This window comes from Leptodactylus fuscus, chromosome 2 (genome assembly GCF_031893055.1).
Source record: "Leptodactylus fuscus isolate aLepFus1 chromosome 2, aLepFus1.hap2, whole genome shotgun sequence".
Classification (NCBI taxonomy): domain Eukaryota; kingdom Metazoa; phylum Chordata; class Amphibia; order Anura; family Leptodactylidae; genus Leptodactylus; species Leptodactylus fuscus.
In genome coordinates, this window is record NC_134266.1 from 283036164 (window position 1) to 283049428 (window position 13265).

Below are 13265 nucleotides of genomic sequence, written 5' to 3' on the forward strand. Positions count from 1 at the left end.
CACACAGTTATACACACTGAAGGATTTGATACGTGCATCTGCACACGGTTCCACATGCCGAAGGATTAGATACAGGCGTCTACACACAGTTTCACACTCCAGAGGATTAGATACGCGCGTCTGCACACATTTGTACACACCATAGGATTAGATACACACGTCTGCACACAGTACCACCTGCCGTAGGATTAGATACATGTACAGTTCCACACTCCAGAGGATTAGATACGCACGTCTGCACACAGTACCATGTGCAGTAGGATTAGATACGCGCGTCTACACATAGTTCCACACGCCGAAGGATTAGATATGCGCCTCTTCACACAATACCACACAGGGGAGGATTAGATACGTGTGTGTGCACACAGTATCACACTTTGGAGGATTAGATACATGCCTCTGCACACAGTACCACAAGCCAGAGAATTAAATACTTTATTTTTTTTATTTTTTTTTATTTATGGTAAAGTTGGAAGGGACCTCAAGGGCCATCGGGTCCAACCCCCTGCGAGTGCAGGTTTTCCTAAATCATCCCAGCTATATGTTTATCCAGATTCCGCTTGAAGATTTCCATTGATGGAGCGCCCACCACCTCCCGTGGCAGCCTATTCCACTCTCTCACTCCCCTCACTGTCAGAAAGTTTTTCCTAATGTCTAATCTGTATCTCTTTCCCTTTAGTTTCATCCCATTGCTTCTTGTACTTCCTTGTGCTAATGAGAATAGGGGAGATCCCTCTGCACTGTGACTACCTTTCAGATATTTGTAGACTGCTATTATATCTCCCCTCAGCCTTCTCTTCTGCAAACTAAACAATCCCAGTTCTTTTAGCCGCTCCTCATAGGACATGGTTTGCAGACCTTCCACCATTTTGGTTGCTCTTCTCTGGACTTGCTCCAATATATCGATGTCTTTCTTGAATTGAGGCGCCCAGAACTGTACACAGTATTCCAGGTGTGGTCTAACCAGGGAAGAGGACAGCGGAATAATGACCTCTCTTCATCTAGATTCAATGCTTGTCTTAATACATCCCAGAATTTTATTCGCCTTTTTTGCAGCAGCACCGCACTGTTGGCTCATGTTGAATTTGTGATCTACTATTATGCCCAAGTCCTTTTCCCCTATGCTATCACTTAGTTCTATTCCTCCCATACTATATATGTTTTTTACATTTCTGTTACCCAGATGTAGAACTTTGCATTTGTCCCTGTTAAATACCATTTTGTTCGCCTCAGCCCATTGTTCCAGTGTGTCTAAGTCCTTTTGAATACACTCTCTCTCCTCTCTAGTGTTGGCTATTCCTCCTATCTTCGTATCATCTGCAAATTTTATGAGTTCCCCAATAATTCCATCGTCCAGATCATTTATAAAGATATTAATAAGTACTGGGCCCAGAACAGAGCCCTGCGGCACCCCGCTTTTGACTTTCTTCCAGTTCGATGCGTAGCCATTTAGTATTACTCGTTGTGCCCGATCATTAAGCCAGTTGTGAATCCACCTAACTGATTTTTTGTCAAAGCCATACTTAATCATTTTTTCAATAAGAAGGTTATGTGATACTTTATCAAATGCCTTACTGAAGTCAAGATATACTATGTCCACGGCATTCCCTTGGTCCAACCATTCAGTGATTTTGTTGTAGAAGGAAATCAGGTTAGTCTGACAAGATTTATTGGTCCTAAAGCCGTGCTGGCTCTGGTTAATTAATGCCTTCCCATCCAGGTACCGAAGTAAATGTTCCTTCCACCTGCTGTTCCACCATGTTAACTGTTTCTCCTTTGTCATTCTTCAGGACTCCAATGGTCTCCTTCACTTTTCTTTTGCTTTTAACATATCCCCAAAATCCTTTTACCTTACTCTTTGCCTCTTTTGCAAGCTTCAATTCGTGTTCAGCCTTAGCTCCTTTGATGCTTGTCTTGCAGAGTCTGCAGACTGCTGTGTACTCTTCCTTAGGTATAGTTCCCATCTTCCACTTTTTGTATGTTTCCTTTTTCCTTTTTAGCAGGTTATGTAATTTTTTGGTCATCCATCCTGATATTTTTTGGTCATCCATTCCCATTTTTCTTCCTTCTAGGTATTGTTAGTTCCTGTGCTTTAATGATTTCCCTACGGAAGATTTCCCACCCTTCATGTGCATTTTTGTGCTTAAGAATTTTGCACCATGGAATTCTGCTAACCCTTGCCTTCAGGCTCTTGAAGTCTGCCCTGTTAAAGTCGAGCCTTGAAGTCTGTGTCTTCTCAGGTCTTCTTCTTCTTGCAACCCCAAACTCAAGTATAGCATGATCGCTGAATCTCAGTGTCCCTGCTACCCGTAGTCCCTTAACCATGTGCTCTTTGTTGGTTAGGACTAGGTCCAAAATGGATGTTCCTCTCGTGTTTTCTTCTACTAGCTGGGCAATGAAGTTGTCTGCTAGAGAGGATAAAAATTTGATGGAGCCTTTACTCTTGGCTGTGTGGGTTTCCCAATGAATGTCAGGGTAATTGAAGTCTCCCATGATCACTATTTCATGTTTCTTTAAGAGCGTGGTCATTTGCTGTGAAAAAATCTCATCCATGTCTTCTGTCTGTCCTGGTGGTCTGTAATAAACGCCTAGTATGATGTCCTTATTGTTTTTCCCTTGAATTACTACCCAAATAATTTCCAGTAGATTATCATTCTGTAAAACTGTCATTTCTGTGGAGATGTGTTCTTTTTTAACATACAATGCAACTCCACCCCCTCTTTTATTAGTTCTATTCTTTTGGAATAAGTTGTATCCTTCCATCTGTATGTTCCAATCATGCATGTCGTTCCACCAGGTTTCTGTGATGCCGATGACGTCATAGTTTTCCTTGTGTATCATCAGCTCTAGTTCTCCTTGTTTGTTTCCCATACTTTGTGCGTTTGTGTAAAAACATTTCAGATTGTGCTCTGTTGTATCCTTTTCCTTCTGAGTATCCTGTCTTGGGTCCTCTTTACCACATCTAGTAACCTTGTTTAGTATGTCTTTTAGCTATTCTAACAAGTACCAGCCTGTCTCCGCTTTGGCTTCAGTCTTCTTTAGCGGCTTTGTCCAGATACTGAACAACATCCGGACGTAGTTTCCAGACGTTGTTTGACCTCATGTACGTAGGGTGTGTCGCCTCCTGGAGCTTAAGTGGAGGGCCGGGACAGGAACAAGGGTTAATAAGAAAATATCAGCCACTGCCTGATTTCTGGGGCCCCACAGGTGGGTTGTATTATGGGCATACCTGGGCCTGATATCAACTATTCCCGGCCTTCAGAAGAATCTGTTGTAGATTATGTACGACCTTTTTTCTAAGCCATAAAAATTAAAATTTACTGGAATTCTATTCAATAAGTGCTGACTACAATGTGACACTGACGTCTGGTGTTTGTATTGGGACGTACCACAAGCATTGATGTCTGTCCTGGTAGCCAAGGAGGTGGATATAGGCCGTGCTGAAATCTACCCCAGCTCATAGCTCATGTCAGTAATCTGGTGTAAATGATGGTAAATGTGACGGGGCCTGGTCCATTGTCTTAGGACAATATGTGTTTATTGATTTCTCATGTACAAAGGTGTCCACAGCCTGTAAGTAAGAAGCCCCCTGTGCCCCATAATGTTACCTATAAAACTACATCTGCTCCTACAAAACACAAGCCCCATAGGAATACAGTGATAGAATTATGTTTTAGTTTTGTCTCTTAGAAAGCAGCGACAAATTGTTATCAAAGTTTCTTTATTCTGTAAGAGATAAAATATAAAGGTATCTACATATTTGGTGTCCCCATAATCGCAGCGACATCATCATAAAGGGAAAACATTATTTATGTCACATGGTAAATGGTGAAATTGTTGTTACATTTAATAAAAGTTCATCAATAAATTCCATCTATCCTGAAATGTTACTACTAAAAAATACAACCCGCACAAAAAACTAAGCCCTCATACAGCGACATTAATGGAAAACCGCTCAGTCCTAAAGGTCCAAACTAGAGGTGTCCTGCAGGTTATAGACTGATGGCTCATGTATCGGGGGGTCATCAATATCAGATCAGCGGGGTCTGACTCCTCACACAGCCAGGAGGATAAAATAATGCCGCTGTAAAAGAGTCAAGATTTCTAGTTCTAGTTTCTTCTGGATCTGAATTGAGCAGTTCATGTAAGAAAACCTCCGAGTGTATCTGAAGGAAAGCAGTTCTGTAAAGAAGAGACGATGAAGATTCCTGGAAGGCGACTCTGGGTGTAGTAATGGCTGGTAAATATACTTTATATCAGGGTCACATAGTTCATGATACCTATGTACAGAAATACCGCAGTGACATCTTACTGGTTACACTTTACTGGGGAATTGTTCTTGTTTTGTGACTTCTCTCATGTTTCTTAAGATTACTTTGTTGGCTAAAACATTTCTCACATTCTGAGCATGAATATGGCTTCTCTCCTGTGTGAGTTCTCTCATGTCTCTTAAGATGACTTTGTTGGCTAAAACATTTCCCACATTCTGAGCATGAAAAAGTCTTCTCTCCTGTGTGAGTTCTCTCATGATCTACAAGGCTTGATTTGCAGCTAAAACATTTCCCACATTCTGAGCATGAATATGGCTTCTCTCTTGTGTGAGTTCTCTCATGACTCTTAAGACTACTTTGTTTGCTAAAACATTTCCCACATTCTGAGCATGAATATGGCTTCTCTCCTGTGTGAGTTCTCTCATGACTCTTAAGACTACTTTGTTTGCTAAAACATTTCCCACATTCTGAGCAAGAATATGGCTTCTCTTGTGTGTGAACTCTTAGATGAGTCACAAGATTTGATTTGAACGTAAAACGTTTTCCACATTCTGAGCAAGAAAAAGTGTTGTCTGCAATGTGAACTTTCAGATGTCTTGTAAGACACCATTTTTGGTTAAAACATTTTCCACATTCACAACATGAATATGGCTTCTCTCCTGTGTGAGTTCTCTGATGTCTTTGGAGAAGACTTGAAGTTGTAAAACATTTCCCACATTCTGAGCATGAATATGGTTTCTCTCCTGTGTGATCTCTTAGATGATTCACAAGATGTGATTTTAAGATAAAACCTTTCCCACATTCTGAGCAAGGAAAAGACTTTTCTCCTGTGTGAACTTTCAGATGATATGTAAGATTTGATTTACTACGAAAACATTTCCCACATTCTACACATGAAAATGTCTTCTCCTGTGTGTGAAGTCTTTGATGCTCCACAAGAGATGATTTACGAGCAAAACATTTCCCACATTCTGAGCATGAATATGGCTTCTCTCTTGTGTGAATTCTCTGATGTCTTTGAAGATGACTTGAAGTTGTAAAACATTTCCCACATTCTGAGCATGAGAATGGCTTCTCTCCTGTGTGACTTCTCTCATGTCTCTTAAGATGACTTTCTCGGGTAAAACATTTCCCACATTCTGAGCATGAATATGGCTTCTCTCCTGTGTGAGTTCTCTCATGAATCTTAAGATTACCATGTTGGCTAAAACATCTCCCACATTCTGAGCATGAATATGGCTTCTCTCCTGTGTGGGTTCTTATATGATCTTCAACATGTGCTTTTTTGCTAAAATGTTTCCCACATTCAGGACATGGAAATGTTTTTTCATCTCTGTCAGTTCCCTCATGTATGGAAGGATTAGGTTTCATGTCTGAGCTCATGGTTCAGAACCAGAAAAGATTTCCCCAGTCTACGTCCAGGTCTTCTTGTACCAATCTGTGATGATCTTCTCCTTTATATTCGGGGGGTGTCTATGGAGCCGCTCATCCAGTCACCGCCTGCAAAATGAAACAGAATTTTTTCAAAACAATTATAATTTTATTAGTGAGATATTGTAATTCCCGAGACATGTCGCACAATAGTCACCAAATCACCATATGAGGATTTCTTATACACAACAGTGTCAGTAACAAGTAATGAGATATCGAACAATCTACAAATCTACTAAATCTAGTTATTCCTAATACAGAACGGACTCTTATATTGTGTATTAGAAAGTCTACAAACCCTCTACCGGGTCATTAAAAGGGAAATACCAGGAAAGTATTACCCATAGAATACCTGATTGGTGGGGTCTGACTGCAGAGACCCCCACCAGGCAGAATGTAGACCGGTCATTTGGTGGATGACGCCCCCATACGTTTCGGGAGGAGCATTAGAAATAGCTGAAGTAAAGCGATTGGCTATCTCCGGTGCTCCCATTGTTGTCAATAGGAACCCGGTGTTGTCCGTCCACCAACCGACCTACAAGCTGCAGTCAGAATGAATGTGCATTGTGGAAAAAACACACCCCATTGTCAGGATCGGAGGGTGTCAGGAGTCAGACCCCGTCGATCAGGTATTTGCAATCTATTAGAGATGAGCGCACACTAAAATGTTCGAGGTTCGAAATTCGATTCGAACAGCCGCTCAATGTTCGTGTGTTCGAACGGGTTTCGAACCCCATTATAGTCTATGGGGAACAGATACTCGTTAAGGGGGAAACCCAAATCCGTGTCTGGAGGGTCACCAAGTCCACTATGACACCCCAGGAAATGATGCCAACACCTCTGGAATGACACTGGGACAGCAGGGGAAGCATGTCTGGGGGCATCTAACACACCAAAGACCCTCTATTACCCCAACATCACAGCCTAACAACTACACACTTTACACACTCAATACCACCTCTCTGACAGTAGGAAAACACCTTGAAACATGTGTATTTGGCACTTGCAGTGAGGAGAGCTTGTCACCAGCAGTGAATTTGGCCCTTGTAGTAAGTTGAGCTTGGCACCAACATTTGTTTTGAAAATCAGGGTGGATTGAGCCTCTAACCAGCAGAGTTTGGGCAAATTCATGGTGGAGGGAGCCTCTAAAAACCCCAGTTTGGACCAATTCATGATGGAGGGAGCCTCTAAACAGCCCAGTTTGGACCAATTCATGGTGGAGGGAGCCTCTAAAAACCCCAGTTTGGACCAATTCATGATGGAGGGAGCCTCTAAACAGCCCAGTTTGGGCAAATTCATGGTGGAGGGAGCCTCTAACCAGCCCAGTTTGGGCAAATTCATGGTGGAGGGAGCCTCTAAAAACCCCCAGTTTGGACCAATTCATGGTGGAGGGAGCCTCTAAAAAACCCCCAGTTTGGACCAATTCATGGTGGAGGGAGCCTCTAAAAAACCCCAGTTTGGACCAATTCATGGTGGAGAGAGCCTCTAAACAGCCCAGTTTGGGCAAATTCATGGTGGAGGGAGCCTCTAAACAGCCCAGTTTGGGCAAATTCATGGTGGAGGGAGCCTCTAAAAACCCCAGTTTGGACCAATTCATGGTGGAGGGAGCCTCTAAAAACCCCAGTTTGGACCAATTCATGGTGGAGGGAGCCTCTAAAAACCCCAGTTTGGACCAATTCATGATGGAGGGAGCCTCTAAACAGCCCAGTTTGGGCAAATTCATGGTGGAGGGAGCCTCTAAAAACCCCCAGTTTGGACCAATTCATGGTGGAGGGAGCCTCTAAAAACCCCAGTTTGGACCAATTCATGGTGGAGGGAGCCTCTAAACAGCTCAGTTTGGGCAAATTCATGGTGGAGGGAGCCTCTAAACAGCCCAGTTTGGTCCAATTCATGGTGGAGGGAGCCTCTAAAAACCCCAATTCATGGTGGAGGGAGCCTCTAAACAGCCCAGTTTGGACCAATTCATGGTGGAGGGAGCCTCTAAAAACCCCAGTTTGGACCAATTCATGATGGAGGGAGCCTCTAAACAGCCCAGTTTGGGCAAATTCATGGTGGAGGGAGCCTCTAACCAGCAGAGTTGGTTCAGGGTGGAGGGAGCCTCTAACCAGCCCAGTTTGGACCAATTCATGGTGGAGGGAGCCTCTAAACAGCCCAGTTTGGGCAAATTCATGGTGGAGGGAGCCTCTAAAAACCCCAGTTTGGACCAATTCATGGTGGAGGGAGCCTCCAAAAACCCCAGTTTGGACCAATTCATAGTGGAGGGAGCCTCTAAACAGCCCAGTTTGGACCAATTCATGGTGGAGGGAGCCTCTAAAAACCCCAGTTTGGACCAATTCATGGTGGAGGGAGCCTCTAAACAGCCCAGTTTGGGCAAATTCATGGTGGAGGGAGCCTCTAAACAGCCCAGTTTGGGCAAATTCATGGTGGAGGGAGCCTCTAAAAACCCCAGTTTGGACCAATTCATGGTGGAGGGAGCCTCTAAACAGCCCAGTTTGGACCAATTCATGGTGGAGGGAGCCTCTAAACAGCCCAGTTTGGACCAATTCATGGTGAAGGGAGCCTCTAAACAGCCCAGTTTGGGCAAATTCATGGTGGAGGGAGCCTCTAAACAGCCCAGTTTGGACCAATTCATGGTGGAGGGAGCCTCTAAAAACCCCAGTTTGGACCAATTCATGGTGGAGGGAGCCTATAAACAGCCCAGTTTGGACCAATTCATGGTGGAGGGAGCCTCTAAAAACCCCAGTTTGGACCAATTCATGGTGGAGGGAGCCTCTAAAAACCCCAGTTTGGACCAATTCATGGTGGAGGGAGCCTCTAAACAGCCCAGTTTGGACCAATTCATGGTGGAAAAAATAAGGGTTGCACCGAGCTGATCCGTTGCGTTTGTAAAATCAATTCTATTTAGTATCAGGTATTTAAGAGCAGCAGTTTAAACTACTTCCCCATAGGGAATAGTACACTGTAATGGAGGACAACCTATATGATCAACCAATGCATGGAGGATCAACAAAAAACTGCGCTGACCTGAAATCTCATTAAAAGTTTTTAATCAAAAACACACTAATATACACAGTGTGTATATTAGTGTGTTTTTGATTAAAAACTTTTAATGAGATTTCAGGTCAGCGCTGTTTTTTGTTGATCCTCCATGCATTGGTTGATCATATAGGTTGTCCTCCATTACAATTCATGGTGGAGGGAGCCTCTAACCAGCAGAGTTGGTGGAAATCAGGGTGGAGGGAGCCTCTAACCAGCAGAGTTGTGGGAAAGCAGGGTGGAGGGAGCCTCTAACCAGCAGAGTTGTGGGAAAGCAGGGTGGAGGGAGCCTCTAACCAGCAGAGTTGTGGGAAAGCAGGGTGGAGGGAGCCTCTAACCAGCAGAGTTGGTGGAAATCAGGGTGGAGGGAGCCTAGTATTAGCAGAATTGTGCAACGCTTATGGTGGATGAGTATGAGGATGCGGAGGAATTGGAGAGGTTGAGTACAGACATGGAGTTTCATGTTGGGGTGCTTTACACAGGTGGGCACAAAAATGAAGGCTCTATCCAGTGGTGGTTCATTTTTATCAAAGTGAGCCGGTCGGCACTCTCAGCTGACAGACGGGTGCGCTTGTCAGTGATGATGCCACCGGCTGCACTGAACACCCTCTCAGATAGGACGCTGGCGGCAGGACAGGACAACACCTCCAAGGCATATAGGGCAAGTTCAAGCCACAGGTCCAACTTTGACACCCAATACGTGTAGGGCGCAGAGGGGTCGGAGAGGACAGGGCTGTGGTCGGAAAGGTATTCACGCAACATGCGCCTATACTTCTCACGCCTGGTGACACTAGGACCCTCCGTGGCGGCACTTTGGCGAGGGGGTGCCATCAAGGTGTCCCAGACCTTAGACAGTGTGCCCCTCGTTTGTGTGGACCGGTGAGAACTTGGTTGCCTACTGGAGGAACTGCCCTCCCTGCCGCCAACGTCACATGCTGGAAACATCTCCATCATATTCTGCACCAATTGCCTGTGGCAAGCATTGATGCGATTGGCCCTCCCCTCTACCGGAATAAAAGACGAGATGTTGTTTTTATACCGGGGGTCAAGGATAGCAAAGATCCAGTACTGGTTGTCCTCCATGATTTTGACAATACGCTTGTCGGTTGTAAAGCACCCCAACATGAACTCAGCCATGTCTGCCACAGTGTTAGTTGGCATGACTCCTCTGGCCCCACCGGAAAGTTCAATCTCCATTTCCTCCTCATCCTCCATGTCTACCCATCCGCGCTGCAACAATGGGACGATTCGAAGTTGCCCGGAAGCCTCCTGTATCACCATCACATCATCGGACAACTCTTCTTCCTCCTCCTCCTCCTCCTCCATTAAACGCAGTGAAGCGGACAGATGTGTGGACCTACTCTCCAGCTGTGACGGATCGGATGCTATCCCTAACTCCTCTGTGTGATCTGAGTTATCCCTGATGTCAATCAGGGATTCTCTCAGAACACACAAGAGCGGGATTGTAAGGCTCACCATCGCATCCTCAGAGCTCACCCTCCTTGTGGACTCCTCAAAGATCCGTAGGATGTCACAAAGGTCTCTCATCCATGGCCACTCATGGATGTGAAACTGAGGCAGCTGACTTTGTGGCACCCTAGGGTTTTGTAGCTGGTATTCCATCAAAGGTCTCTGCTGCTCAACCACTCTATTCAACATCTGAAACGTTGAGTTCCAGCGTGTGGGGACGTCGCACAAAAGCCGGTGTTGTGGCACATGCAGGCGTTGCTGGAGAGATTTTAAGCTAGCAGCGGCTACTGTCGACTTGCGAAAGTGGGTGCACATGCGCCGCACTTTCACCAGTAGCTCTGGAACATTGGGGTAGCTCTTTAGGAAACGTTGCACCACTAGGTTGAAGACGTGGGCCAGGCATGGAACATGTTGGAGTCCGGCAAGCTCCAGAGCTGCTACCAGGTTCCGGCCGTTATCACAAACGACCATGCCTGGGCCCAGGTGCAGCGGCTCAAACCATATTGCCGTCTCATCGAGGAGGGCATCCCTCACCTCGGAGGCAGTGTGCTGTCTGTCCCCCAAGCTGATCAGCTTCAGCACAGCCTGCTGACGTCTACCAACGCCAGTGCTGCAACGTTTCCAACTCGTAGCTGGGGTCAATCTAACAGCGGAGGAGGAGGCGGTGGCGGAGGAGGAGGCGGTAGAGGAGGAGGAGGGGGGTGTTCTTCTCGTGTCTCTGCCAGGAATGTTAGGCGGGGAGACGAGGTACACCGGGCCAGTTTGGGAAGCAGTCCCAGCCTCAACTACATTCACCCAGTGTGCCGTCAGTGAAATGTAGCGTCCCTGTCCGCATGCACTTGTCCACGCGTCGGTGGTCAAGTGGACCTTTGTGCAAAGCGCGGAACTAAGGGCCCGCCTGATGTTGAGTGACACGTGCTGGTGCAAGGCGGGGACGGCACACCGGGAGAAGTAGTGACGGCTAGGGACGGCATAGCGAGGTGCCGCAGTTGCCATCAGGTCCAGGAAGGCGGGAGTTTCAACAAGCCGGAACGCCAACATCTCCTGGGCCAGCAGTTTAGCGATGTTGGTGTTCAAGGTTTGCGCGTGTGGGTGGTTAGCAGTGTATTTCTGCCGCCGCTCCAATGTCTGAGAGATGGTGGGTTGTTGTAAAGAAGCGCCTGATGGTGCCTTTGATGGTGCAGGAGAAGGAGATAAGACAGGAACAGGGGAGGATGAGGGAGAAGTCAACAAAGTGGCGGAGGCAGATGAAGTGGTGTCCTGGCTCGTCCTCTGGAGTGCATCGCCAGCACAGTCAGCAGTGGCAGAGGCAGAGGCAGTGGCAGAGGCAGTGGCGTGAACGGCAGGCGGCCTTTGTCCTGCCGTTGCTGCCTGCCACTGATTCCAGTGCTTGGATTCCAAATGACGGCGCATTGAAGTGGTGGACAGGTTGCTCTTCTCAGAGCCCCTAATCAATTTCGAGAGGCAAATTGTGCAGACAACACTATATCTGTCCTCGGCGCATTCCTTGAAAAAACTCCACACCTTCGAGAAACGTGCCCTCGAGGTGGGAGTTTTTCGGGGCTGGGTACGAACTGGAACATCTTGGGAGATTCCGGGTGTGGCCTGGCTTCGCCTAAGCTGCTGACCTCTGCCTCTGCCTCTAGCTACCCTTTTTGGTGCTGCACCTGCCTCAACATCCACACTACTTTCCCCGCTTGACATCCCCCCTGTCCAGGTCGGGTCAGTGTCCTCATCATCCACCACTTCCTCTTCCAACTCCTGTCTCATCTCCTCCTCCCGCACAATGCGCCGGTCAACTGGATGCCCTGACGGCAACTGCGTCACATCATCGTCGATGAGGGTGGGTTGCTGGTCATCCACCACCAAATCGAACGGAGATGGAGGAGACTCTAGTGTTTGAGCATCTGGACACAGATGCTCCTCTGTTAGGTTCGTGGAATCGTGACGTGGAGAGGCAGGTTGAGGGACAATGAAAGGAGCGGAGAACAGCTCTGGGGAGCAGGGACAGTTGGGGTTATTGTTCTGTGAAGCTTGGGAATTTTGGGAGGAAGGAGGACAAGACTGTTGGGTAATAGGAGGAGAGGAGGCAGAGTCTGACTGGCTGCTGGACAATGTGCTGTAAGCGTTCTCTGACAGCCATTGCAAGACCTGTTCCTGGTTCTCGGGCCTACTAAGGTTTGTACCCTGCAGTTTAGTTAATGTGGCAAGCAACCCTGGCACTGTGGAGTGGCGCAATGCTTGCTGCCCCACAGGAGTAGGCACGGGACGCCCTGTGGCTTCACTGCTACCTTGCTCCCCAGAACCATTCCCCCGACCTCGCCCACGTCCCTTTCCGGGAGCCTTGCGCATTTTGAATTCCCAGTTAGAAATTGGCACTATATACCAGTAGCAAAAATTGTGGGTGCACGTAACCCCAATATATTCTTTGAATTCCCAGTCAGACAATGGCACTATATACCAGTAGCAAGAAATGAGGGTATTTGTAACCCCAATATATTCTTTGAATTCCCAGTCAGACAATGGCACTATATACCAGTAGCAAAAATTGTGGGTGCACGTAACCCCAATATATTCTTTGAATTACCAGTCAGACAATGGCACTATATACCAGTAGCAAAAATAGTGGGTGTATATAGCCCCAATTCTATTGCTAGGGGACTTGCAGGGTATTTCTGAGGTGAAGGTGGGGGGGCACACCGTTGGAACGGGGATTTGGGGTGTATATATGGGGTATACGGGAATACACTGTCAGTGTGTTCCATTCAGGATCCTGGGAAAGCTGGGTTGCGGCGATTGAGCCCGTCAGTGCCACGTTACACTGACAAGCTTCTCCCTGGAATTTAGCTCTTATAAGAGCTGTTGGTTGTCTTCTCCTTCCTATCCTAGCCTGTCCCTGCCTACCCAGAATCTAAGCCCTAGCTAACTGGACGGAAACCTCCGTCCCCGGTGAATTGCAAGCTCAGAATGACGCGAAGCTGGGCGGCGCTGTTCTTTTAAATTAGAGGTCACATGTTTTCGGCAGCCAATGGGTTTTGCCTACTTTTTTCAACGTCA

The 13265-nt window shown here is 46.7% G+C and overlaps 1 protein-coding gene across 1 annotated transcript in view; it reads right to left on the reverse strand.

Annotated features, from left to right (window-relative positions):
* Positions 1-13265, reverse strand: part of LOC142194231 (uncharacterized) — a 126662-nt gene that overhangs the window by 8357 nt on the left and 105040 nt on the right. The window contains exon 10 of the mRNA XM_075263246.1: positions 4352-5559. Within this exon, the coding sequence (XP_075119347.1) occupies positions 4352-5559 (1208 nt within the window). The remainder of the gene's footprint in view (positions 1-4351; positions 5560-13265) is intronic.